The following is a 13,044-nucleotide window of genomic DNA, read 5'->3' as shown; positions in this document are numbered from 1 at the left end:
CAAATGCTGTCAGAAATACTTATGGGTAGAGCGTGCTTGAATGAGCCAATAAAGTGGTAAAAAGTTTAATTTTACATGATACCCAACATGCCAAAATGTGACATTCTCAGTCTTTGTTATGCGTGATACTCCAGGTGTCATGCATAGGTGTTATTAGCCAATAAATGCATTAAAATATCAATTACAAAACTGATGGGAATATTCTCCTCAATCGTTTCAGGGTTCATTTTGTTATTTTTGACTACAAAGTACTTGAATACGTGAAGAGTTGTATTTACGACTGTAAATCTCGGAAGCAGGAGCTCACAAGGGGCACATGAAGGCAGCGAGATTCTTCCACCAGATTTGTGAGTGGGGAAAATCTAGAGGTGAATATTGGAATTTTGGACCCGCAGTGCAATTGTTTGGCTTCAGAACACTTGGATTATGCTGCATGAGGAGCAATTTTATGATCACTTTTTGCCCTTTTTGGAACTCTAAAGAACATGTTTTGGAGAAGGCTACCATGGACCTGCACCAGCTAACTCGCTGTGTGTTATGTGGACATACAACCTTCACCGGCATTTCGATTGACATGAGTAGATAATGAGTGAATTTTCATTGTGGTGTGAACGATTCCTTTAAGTGACTAGTGCCCGGTTGAGTGTTTCCACAGCTGAATGGAAAGCGGTGATACAGTTGTGGGCTTTGCTCATTAAAACCTCTAATTTCCCCCTTTATGATTGTGCAAAAACAAACAGGCTGAGCAATTAGTGAATCAGCCTGGTGTCAACAAAGCTGGCTAATGACAGCGGTGCAGAGTTGAGGGCATGTGGTGCTGCAGGCAGCCGCAGCTCTCCACTCTGCCTGTTGTGTCTCCAAGCAAAAGACAAGCATGCGAGCTGCTTGTCTTAATGTTACCGTGTTACTTCTGCCTCACAAATTCTTGGTACCTGGCCTAAGTGCCTCTGAGTGAATTACTGAGTGCTGAAGTGCATTCAGCCATGTTCCCAGTATTCCTCTTTTGTCAACTGCCAGCACCTTTATTACATTAAAGTCAATGGGGAGCAGCTGCAGGGGGGTTGGAAAGCGTCCGCTTTGGAAAAAGCACTGCGGTTCTTTTTTAGGCAGAGCGGAGAGCTTTAAAAAAAAAAAGAGCAACTTTTAGAGGAGACCACATAACATGGATTGACCAATCAAAATGAAGAGAATGCAACCGACCAATCACAAAGAAGAGGAGGCGGGGTTTGGGACTACTCGACAGTTTAGGACAGCAACCATAATGAAAATGGAGAAAGTAGTGGTAGTAGTTGTTGCTGTGTGTTGAAAATGGAGAATGTAGCAGTAGTGAAGTTGGTAGTAGTTGTTATATTATGCTTTTTGAGTTTCTTCTGAGGGTTTGAGGGTTGTACTGCTGTGATGATAGTGGCAGTTACAGCAGCTAGTCATTATGGTAACAAACCCTTTTATCAGCACAAAATGCAGTTGAGGCAGCTTTTGCACACAGAAAACGCAGCCTTCCTACCTGTCACACTATTAGCGTTGCTGTGCTATGCTAGCGTTGCTATGCTATGCTAGCGTTGCTATGCTAGCATAGCTGCTGTATGTAACAGATTTGTAGCCTACTCTGAACTTAGAAGAGAGACAAACCAAGAACATGCAAGGTGTTAAACAACAGTGAAAAGGTCTTTGTTATTTTAGTTATTGCCTCTAGGTAATATCGTGACTTGAAATTCCAGGTTTGGCTTTTGTTTTTGCAGGCGCAGCTGCAGGTGTGTGAGGGGTTACGGGGTGAAGAAACCACTGAGGGAGGATTATTCTGAGAGGAAGATCAACAGGATTTGTGAACTCAGCACTCCGAGCTGTCGGAGGGAGTGCAGGGAAACACACACACACACACTCGCGCGCGCAATAAACATATGCGCACTCCAAAACACACATGCTCACACACACTGTCAATTGAACCAGATATGTCTCAGGGAAAAAATGCTTGAAGACAGGAGCGGCTCAGAGAGATGGCGTAGCGGTGTGATTCTGACAGTGTAACAGAAACAACGAGCATCTGTCACTTCACATCACTGCTGTCAGAAAACATGGAGACGTCTGACCCGAAAGCACATTTTACACAGCGGGGATGGATGTGCAGAGGCAGCCCGACAGCTAAACAAGGAGGGGGGGGGGGGCATGGTGTAAAAACAGGGAGAAGTACTAACCTTTCTTGTTTGCTGCGTCCACAGAAAGCAGGGAGACAGTGTGCAAAGGGAATAGAGAGAAAAAGGAAGAGTGATAGGAAGGATTAATTTACACGCTGTCAGCAGCGGGGAGGCCACACACTGCAACTGACTGAGCACATTACTACACCTTTAACTACACCTCTCCTTCTCTTCCTCGCTTTCATCCTCTACCTCACCTCTACCTTCCTCCACCCTCTCAGCCTGCAGTTTAATTCAGATACCAATGACAGTTAAGGAGCTTTAAGGTCAAAATCTGCACTCATGGGTATTCAGGACTTGGTTCTTATCCTGAATGTTGGTCTGGTGACACACTCTGCAACTCTAGGTTACGTGAGGGAAATGTTGTGTTTAGGCATCCAGCATCTGTATTATGTGAACCGTAATTTACATTGCTCTGTTTCACTCGAGCAGCTTTTACAAAGCTCAGAATCCCAGCTGGTTCATATTTGTCTATCTCATATTCATACAGTCTGTTGTCACCTTTATTCAGGGAGCCATCTATTTGGAAAGCAAAAAGAGCTCTGTATCATATAACCAGAGCTGGTGGGGAATGGATTGGGGAAGTAATTGACTTAGAATGATATGATTACAGATATTGGTAACTGTATTCCATTATAGTTACTGAAATCATTACGGTAATCAGATGTATAAAGATAAGTTAACATTCTCAGAGACTGTGACAAAGGCATTTTTATGGTGAGATAACAGACACAACCGTCATTTTACACCATTTGAGATAATGCATTATAATGGCTGCATCATTATTGTAAATTATCATAATGAGGCAATTCAAATTACAGTCTATAAACTGAGACAAACTGTCCATTTATTGGTATGTTTTATGGGTTTTAGAGGCAAAGCAATCCAATTTAGCTACTATTTAGGTCATGTTTTAAGATGGTAATCAGTAATGTGTAATGCATTACATTTTGAAAGTAACTTCCCAAATTTACATATGAATTGCCACTGGTGAGCAATTTCAAGTCAAGCACTATCAGAGATGTAAGCATGTGAAATTGGATCACTTTATTGATTTTGCCCTGTTTTTCTCCCTATCCTCATACCAACAAATTGGCTGGCTTATCCGTACAAGAGAGCCGCTCTGAATACTCCCTAAAAGCCAAAGGAGTCTAAACCTGAAATACAAAAAACATGAAGTAGCAGTTCAGCTGAGTTCAGCCCTGTATATCTGTTTCTGAAAGTAGAGTGAATTTGAGAGAGCTCTCTCCGTTTTGTTGCCCCAAATATGGAAGAGATTTATCAGAACTTGAAATTTAAATGAAAGAAAACATCCGAGAAGAACTGAAAAAGGTAGAGCCAGTAACATCAAATACTGCAGTGAAGTTTTTCCTTTCCCCTTTCTTTCCCCCTCCATTTTTAAAAAATTATTTTCATAACATTTTTTCTGGTGAAAGCAAGTAGTTATTAGCATGATAACAGTACTACATTAATGTAGTAAGTTGTGCAATCATTACTGAATAATTACTGTGTAATACTCTGGAAACACTTTCCAATACCTATTATGAAAGTACTAGATAACACCATGCAAACTGTACTGCCAAGTAATGTCAGACTTGATACCTCAATATTACACTGATTCTACTCTTTAGTCATTCAGTAATGATTGCACAACTTACAACATTAATGTAGTACTGTTATCATGCTAATTACTAGAAATAACTGCCATTTAACTGAGAAACTACACATAATAATAATAATGGGTAATTACAAATAGTTACTCCTTATTACCAGAATTTACCAGTTACTTTCTGATAAGTTCTATGTAATTACACAGTAATTACCCTGTAATTTGTACCGTAATATAAAATGCTACCGACAATACAGTGATGTTTAGTGATGTGACACGTAGAAAAAACCCATATAGGTCGAACCCCAGTAGATCGACGGAGAGTGAGAATGAGAGAAAAAGACAAAAAGAGTAGTCCCATCTCAGCGGCAGTCTAGCCATATGGATGCCCCCTTTCAGCCCAGTCAGCAGCTCCAGATGTCTGGCCTTAGGACGGCCTGGCTCAGCCCGAGCCCGGGAAACACGAGCCAACTGTCAGCCTGGAAGAGCGGGGCTGCGGGGCACCCAACAGCGCCTTCCTCCCATATGCCAAGGAGCACCCTATAGCCTTCAGGCTCAGCCCAGATGAACGACTGTCTCAACTCTAGAAAATACTCAACTCCAACCACTTCTTCACATCTCGCTCTTGTAAATTGTTCTTGTTGTCTGCTGTGCTGGGAAAAAAAAAAAAAAAAAAAGGGCTCCAGGTCTCCCTGCAGATGGCTCTGAAATGATCGCTCAACTACATGATTTGAGGAGAAACGCTGAACATACAATGCCTCAAAGGTACGGTTAAACTAGTGCTGCTTTTATGTCCTGTCAAAATAACAGAGGACACAAATGGAACACAATGTATGGTACAGTAAGTGGCTGCTATTCATGATAATATTACTCTTAAATTGTCTAGTGGAATTTCTGTTCCAGTGAGCGGACCTTAATGCAACAGTCAGTATAAGGGTTAGACCGATATGTCAGCTTTCCATTACATTGAACCATGGTTCTGACAAAATCATCCACTTGTGATATGATGGATATGATGCAGTTTGATTGATTACATATTCATTGCAGAATTGATCAATACTACACTGGTTGCCTACGAGAATCCCTTAACATGAATTGATTCTAATGCAACATTTTGATGAAATTCCACAAAAGAATGAATATCTTTTATTTTTATTGTTATCTGTTAACTGTTCTTATCATTATTATTATTGTTATTAATATCCTTGGCTTCAATGGAGTGTTTTAGTGTCCCATGGCCTACATGCTGTTTCAGAGGCTTTTCAACCCTAAAATATCAAAATATCGGCTATCAGAGTCTTCAATCCAAAATCATCAATTATTCAAAAACCCATATCAGTCAAACCCAAGTTACGATTGATGTTTTTTGCTGACACTTTGTAACTTTGAGTAGATCTTCAGTAGATAAACATAGTGAATATTATTAATACCATTTTCTTGCAAACACAACTGACACCCACCTCTTAAAGAGCAGGATAGCGATGACGATGATGATGATGAGGACCACGGCCAGCACCGGGCCCATCACCCACAGCATCTCCGGGTCCTCGGTGTGTCGAGACATTCCGCTGTGGAGCTTCACCATGATGGGCTCGGAGTACGGGCTCGCTGCAAACGTCCTCTGCTGTGAATGTAGAACGGGACGGTCAACACTGTGTTCACATTCCCTGAGTTATACAGAATAGAATAGAGGCAATCAGCTTACATGGTTCGAAGTAACCTGATTTCTCTAATAACCTGGTTTGCATTCATTTAATAATTAGTTTAAAGGTCTAACGCAGGGGTGTCAAACTATGTGCCATGGACAGCCAAGAGTATGCAGGCTTTTGTTCCAGCCAAAATACGGAAGAACAGATAAATCTTCCTGAATGATGCCTCAGCAGAAGAAGAGGGACCACAGAGAGAGAGTCTGGGCCGTCTGGGCCAGAGTCAGCTGAAAACTTCTCCTTAGTGGGACAAAGCGGGATGGATCATGAGGAGGAGAAGAGAAGACTGCATAAAGAATGGATGCCCCAGCCCCACCCAAACCACCCTCTTCGACAAGAAGAGGTCCCATCTCAAACTTTTATCTTAATGTTTCTTATAACTGGTGATCTGTATAACCCAATGTTTCTTTGGTATGCATGACTACTCAAGGCGAGGCTAAGATTAATGATTAAGATAGGTTATGAGAAATTGTATCTTATTAAAGAGAGAAGCTATTATTTCACACAAGTCTCTTGGCTCCTCCTTGCATCTAGCCTGATCCTGGCAAAGATCCAGCCTAATTGTTTTAATATTTATTCATGCAAAAGTGATAGTGGGTGTTATTCCTTAATTAGTGTGAATCAGGGTCCAAAATTACCATCCACCAAGCACCAAATACTGGTAAAAGAACATTTGAATGCCTTGGTTATATAGACTCTTTGGTCACACGCTGTCCCTGCTGAACACTGTACACTCTCTCTGATTGTGAGCCAATCAAATCAAAGCAAATCAATCGCTCTGTATCAAACAGGCTCCTGATTGGCTACCTGTTACGCTGCTCTACATAAATGAGTAGCGTCAAAGCTTCTGTTTCTCTACTGCCTGGACTAGCCTAACGTTAGATGAATGACAAATAGCAGATCCAAAACAAGCAACAACAAAAATGAAGAAAAAGATAAATTAAAGATTGTATAAGCGAAAAACCAAGATTTACAATTAAAACTCACACAGCACCTGAAATAGCATTGAAAACAGGTAGGGTGACATATTTCTGCGAAAAATTATATTATTTTGGCTGGTAAAAAAAATATATTTTGGCAGGTATGTATTTTTTTCCAGGGTACCAGTCCTTGGCAGGTGAGCCAAAAAGTTAATTTTGGACACTGGTGGGCATGTAAGTGAGCCAGGCCTCCATATAGGAGTATGGGGGAGCTTTAAGTCCTAAATACAGGCAGCATGCTGACAAGCTGCTTCGGGCTGAGGGCAGCTGCTTAATGACTTCGTGACAAACCTTAGAAAGCAGCAGGGAGTTAACAGCAGAGGAGAGGGAGAGGAGGAGTAGAGGAGGAGTCTGAATAAAAGGTGAGAGGGATAGACAGAGAGAGAGAGAGGCTTGATGTGCTGGAGTGTGGGACTACACAGCTCATTGTGTGAAACCCTGCTGAGACCAGGGAGGCTGGCAGCGGCACAGGGGAGGATACGCATCAGTGGTATCCTTTGAGGACAAATCCAATAATGCCGACAACTTCACCACGCCTTCCGGACGGCAGCCCAGACCCTTGGCCAACCCTCCCCGTTTCCCCTGGCATCATTAGGCAGCGTGGCAGCCTCTCCGTTCCAAACAGCATGAGACGAGCACAGACTCCTGTTAGGAGGCGCAAAATGTCCCAGAATGCATTGGACCGATATTTTGGTTTGCTTATCCGCGGTGATGCAGTGGTAAATAAAAAGAAGGGCAAACTGTGACCTGTGAGGAGATCGCTAGAAGATAGCTACCATGGTTTCTACAATAAATTACACTTTGTGAAAAACCTTGCATCAATCTTTATTCATTGTTTAGTAGCTGGTTAAGTAGCTAACTAGCTATCAATCAACTCCAATTCTATGCTATTTGGTTAGCAAGTTAACGTAGCTAAGTAGCAACAGGGCTCCAGACTAACTTTTTCAACTGGTGGCGCAATCACAAAATTTGTCGCAACATTTTGCCGTGGCATCGCACATTTAAGATATTATTTTGCTACAAACTAGCTATATAAAGTAGATAAAAGTATAAAGTACATAAAAAAGCTTTGAAAGCAGAAATAAGGTGCAACAATTGATTTAATAATAAAGTATATTTTTTTCTTTCGAACATAAAGTGCATAACAAGTCAAAGTGCAAACAGTATACAGTATTTTCCTGAGAAGGCTCCCCTTAAAAGAAATGTACTGTACTGTATACATTTTCAGGGGTAGAAGACTACATACAGCTTTAGGGAAGTTAACTTTGTTTTATTACTCAAGACAGACATTGCTGTGTAGAGTTACTCCTGTCTCACGATTACTTTTCAAAACAGCTAAGGCACATTTGTCATAATGCCTTACTTTAGAGAACAAAGCACAAGAGCAAGTGAGAAAATACAAGTAATTGGAGGTCAACATCACAGAACGAAAACAAAATATTGGCCACTGACTATTTACCACTTTATTTGCTCATTCAAGCACGCTCTACCTGTAATTACAATATTTCCGACAGCACTTGAAGGCAGCATCTGCTTAACAAGTGCGGCAAATCTAGGAGATAATGACGTAAATATTAGACCTTTGGACTCACTTTGCAATCGTTTGCCTTCAGTAATTTTATGATCTTTTTATTTGCCGTTGTTAGAACTCTAAAGAAACGGTCTCCAGAAGGCTGCCATGGAGCTGCACTAGCAAACTTGCTGTGTGTTAGATTTGGACTTACAAACTTCACCAGTGTTTCCACCCTGGTTTCCAGTACGGGTGAATATGTACATGACCCACCAGCGTCAAATTATGGCATTGTTTGCTGTTATAATTTTTGGTGGCACTGCCAAGAAAAATGATCGCAAAATGTGACTAAATGGTCGCAGTCTGGAGCCCTGAGCAATCAACTGACTGATGCTATGTTATGTGGTTAGCAAGCTAACTTTAGCTGCACAATGCAATAGGAAAACCATGAATATACCATCTATATTATATAATCCATCCATGTTGGATTTTTTTCCTCAGAGGTCAACACAGCCAAACAAGGGTTTCTATTTTCCGACTGTGTGAATTCGCAGGATAAGGGTCACCAGATTTGAACTCTGCACGGAGGCGAAGTACGAAATTGATTTGTGACCGGAAGCGACTGTTTTTATTCGCATTGGTTTGCAATTGATGTCAATGGGAAGCGAAGCAAATTTCTGCGTAGGTTCATGCTAATGTGAATTTCATTGTTCGAATTTCAGTCGAATGTTAAAGAACCATAAAGAATTTGAATCTCACTTGAATGCATCAAAAACTGCATTTATTTATTTATTCATTCGTGTGTCAATATTATGTAAATTGTATCGTTAATATTCAAATTTCAGTCGAACTTGACTCATTTCAGTCAATTCATAGTGGAATTTGATTTTTAGGGGAAATTGACAGCCCTACTCCAGTCAGTATTTCGCTATGTGAATCAGCAGAGAGTCACATCATTGAAAAAGATATTGCGTGGTTGCATCATAAACTCTCAAAGCAGCCAATTTCAGTTCATGTCCTTGGAAAAAAGTCCTGTTTTGCACCCTGATTAGTTATTTGCAGAGAGAATGTGTAAGCAGTTGGATATTGGCACCATATAATAAAGTTAAATGGATCAATTTGCGAGGCATAATTCACTTTAAGTAACTGTGCTACTTGTCACTTTGTGTTCTCAGTGACAGGCGCAGGAAGTTTGACTGTTAGTGAATGGGACTATAAATATCCCTCTTACCAGATGCCTGATGGGGCTCTGGCTCTACAAGGCTAAAGGAGCTGAAGCTCAGACTGGAGGTACTCTGAGGTAAAAGCCATATGCATAATTGAATTATGGTACCTGTTAAAACAATGTCACCCCACAAATGGCTTTGGCTTACATATCGATTCATTTATTTGAAGATATTTTTTCTCTCTTACATTCATTGTCTGAGCTTGTGATATAAGGGCTGACAGGGTGCAACAGCAAAACATGAATTATACATGGATTTTGTTGCTGTGAAAGATGCGTTCACATTTGTCATGTTGAGAATGCAGGAATAAAACAGACATCTGATGGTCTTTGACACTTCCAAACAAGTCAAACTCTTCAAAAACATGTAAATACAGCCAAAATCTAGACGGACATTTGGATTGTATATTTAACATCAGAATCTTACTTTCCAAATGGAATTCATTGCAGATCACTGCTTAAATTTTTTACCAGTAACATAATCCATCTGAATACTAAACCAATACCACCATACTTTGCCTCAAAGATCCATATATTATGCAGTTAATGCGTTCCAACTAACACTGTAATCTGAATAGCTGTATTATCATGAGCGACAAACATTTTCAATCATTATTTCAAGATGTGCAAAATTAGGTTTGCATGTTTATTTGTTCCCCTCGAAAACCAGTCTTGTACTATTTCCGGTCCTCTGGCTTAAATCCTTATTATAATCCTTTACATTACATTTTACCTTTGAGGCATTTAACTAATGAATGTAACAGTAGAATAAGCTTCAATTCCTAGATCAGCGACATTGCAAGCAACCAATACTAAGGAGGTCAAGGGACAGATACTGCGTGGCGCGACAGTATTCGTGCAACCATCGAACAATCACGTAAGTAAGAAGAGCTAAGAACAGAAATAAAATAAGAGAGGATTTTTTTAGATTAGAGTGGAGCGGATATGATTCAGCAGAGGGACGGTGATGTGAAAAATCCATACTTCGCCTCAAAAATCCATATAGATTATTCAGTTCATCACCCCGGGTGCTCTCAGAGTCACCATCATATCATCATCATTATCATCTTTTCCAAGTCGTTGTCGTTGAAGCTAGATTTGATTTGTCTCGATGACATCCCATATTTTTTCTCCAGTGTCCAGCTCAGGGAGATACTGTAGTTGATTGGACTGTTGTAGACGAAAGGAATAATATATGGTTTTCTAAATGGAAATGTATTTGAAAATGACCAGACTGAGGTGACCAGGGAGGCTAATTGGAATGATATGGTTTTAATGAAATGTTATGTAACCGGCCAAATCCGGAAACACACACATTCACTGATATGACAATTATTTTTTTTGAAGAATCCCAGGGATGTGAGAATAACACTTTTGGGCACTTTGCGTTTCTCTAGCTGGTGTAGTCAATGCTAACAAACAGAGGTGGAAAGAGCTCCAAAATTGCCAATTGTTTTAATTACTTTGCTAAGACTTAACTGAAGTATCTGTCAGAAGTAAAATTACTGGTGTAAAAATCTACTATCTAAAAGTAAAAAGTAGCTCATTTAAAATGTACTCAAAAAGTTAGTAAGTCTTAAAAACAGACATTGTTACAGATGATGTTTGGCATTCAATACAAAAAGGACAAGAGGGCAAAGAGGTCAGTAAGTAACAAATGTTATAGACTATGTTAAGCTTTATAAAATATGAAATAAATAAATTCATGTCATTAGTCTGTGATTAAAAAAAACTGAAAATGCCCATCCCCAATATTCAATAACGTTACTACATTGATGTTTCTTTCGCTATTAGCTATCCAGCTAGCTAGCAAGGTTAATGAACTAGCTAGACAACAACCAGGCTAACACAATCAATACAACTGTAGCTGGATGGGTGTTAGCTAAGCTACTATCAAGGGCAAATTTGAGCATTTAATGTAACTGTTAATTAACTTTGATGTTTGATGCAGATGCAGTTATGACTTGTTAGTTTCTGATGCGATGCAAAGTTTGTACTTTGTAATGGATGCAATTTAAAATGTAGCAAAGTAGAATACTTCAGTCAAGATATACTCGAGTAAAAGTAACATTACTGCGTACACAAAGTACACAAAAAAAGCTACTCAACTGCAGTAACAAGAGTAAATGTAATTTATTACTTCCATCCTTGCTAACAAGGACTATCTTCCCAATCTCAAACACACCAGCAGGCTCTTAAAGTGCAGTATTTTGGAAAGAGGACCGAGCTTACCCAACTTTTCAACTCTTACAAATATGAATCCACAGAAGAAACCTTGAAACCTTAACATCTAAAAGGTGTGGAACTTGGTAACATGTTGAGCTCATCTGTCTCCCCTCTCTCTCACAGCTTTCTTTTCTCAGAAGCTCTTTCTGGTACTTTTTGGCAAAGTACTGCAGACAGCAGAGAAAAGTTTTTTGGGGGGGAAAAACGGCAGCTGTCATGGCTTTTAGACACAGCAGGAGAATATTCCAAGGAATATTTAGATAATCTCAGGGGGGAAAACTTTGGAAGTGATCAATTTGAGCAGTGCTACCTGATAGAAACTAATCCTTTTGGGGGTAAAAAATGTGCCGCCGCCGCTACATGTGCTCGCTCTGCATCGCTCTTTGGATTCGACGGAGGAGAAGAAGGCTGTTTAATATCAGTGGGAGGAGGAGAACATTTTCCTATTGTCTCCTGTCCATAATCTTACCTAAAAAGAATGAAAAAAGGGACTGATAAAATAAGCGGAAACAATGTGTGATTCTAATGCGCTCTGACAGCTCTGTTATTCCCCAGAACTCTGTTAGAATCCTCCTCGGCCGGAATCTTCCGCTCACGCAGCTTGTCTATCGGCGACAAACGGGACGGGATCCAGTCGACCCCCCCACTCCCCCCTCCCCAATCTCCAGTCTTCTCTCTCTCTCTCTATCTTTTCCTCTCAAAGTTCAGTATCTCTCTCTCTCTCTCTCTCCACCTGACAGTCCCTTCCAACCCCAAGAAACTCATTTTCCAAACACGGCGTCCGAACCATCCTCTCTCTCCTCAATGATTGCTGCATTTCTCACCTTTACAAGTATGTCTGCGCATTTCCCTCAGGTGCCCCCCACTCCCACCCCCACCCCTTCCTACCAATCTTATCCCCCATTAAGCTCCCTCTCTTTTCTCTCTCCACCTCTTACTCTTCTCCTCACCTCTCCGTCGCTCCCACAGGGAAGCCAAAGCCGTTCGCCCTCGCTATATCCCCCCCCCTTTTTCCTCTGCTGTAAATGATCATACAGTTTATATGGCCTTTTTTTTTCTTTTATCCAATTTCACACGTCCCGGCTTGTTTACCAGCCATGGGAGCCATAGAAAGCCGCAGTGCCCTTCTGCTACAGTCTCCAGCCCCCCCCCCCCCCCTCCAACCCCCCTCTCTCTCCGTTCTCTCTCTCCTTCCTACTCTCTCCCTCTCCTCTCGCCTCCACGCTGCCAGCAGCTTTGCGGTAGCAATAAAAGCTAAGCTTATACTTCCCCCCCTATTTTCAATGAATGTGATTAGGCTTCTATTTTTGTCTAGGCTTGAATCACATTCAACTATGTGTCTTTCACTGCATCTTGGAGTGGCTGGGTGCTGGCACAATGAGACGAGCTCTGTCCAAAGCTACACTCTTAAACTAAGGCGTCGACCATGTAATTGCGACATGGCGCGTTTGAATGACCTTTGAATGTCGATTTAACACATTTCATTTGAATTGTTTCAGACTAATCTGTCTCCCACCTCTGATCCTCACTGTCATGTATCATCAATCTTGTGATGTTCAATGCATTCCAGTTATTTAGTGTTATTTAGTGAATGAA

General features: G+C 40.8%; 1 protein-coding gene across 5 annotated transcripts in view; it reads right to left on the bottom strand.

Moving 5' to 3' along the window:
- The window catches only part of ptprfa (protein tyrosine phosphatase receptor type Fa), a 219,438-nt gene that overhangs the window by 35,854 nt on the left and 170,540 nt on the right, over nucleotides 1-13,044 (bottom strand). For all 5 annotated transcript variants that reach the window (XM_078285727.1, XM_071903191.2, XM_078285729.1 and 2 more), the window contains one exon: nucleotides 5,262-5,425. In XM_078285727.1, the coding sequence (XP_078141853.1) occupies nucleotides 5,262-5,425 (164 nt within the window). The remainder of the gene's footprint in view (nucleotides 1-5,261; nucleotides 5,426-13,044) is intronic.

Source organism: Centroberyx gerrardi, chromosome 9, assembly GCF_048128805.1.
Source record: "Centroberyx gerrardi isolate f3 chromosome 9, fCenGer3.hap1.cur.20231027, whole genome shotgun sequence".
NCBI lineage: Eukaryota > Metazoa > Chordata > Actinopteri > Beryciformes > Berycidae > Centroberyx > Centroberyx gerrardi.
The sequence above is the reverse complement of the archived record's forward strand: the minus strand, read 5'-3'. Positions and strand labels throughout refer to the sequence as shown.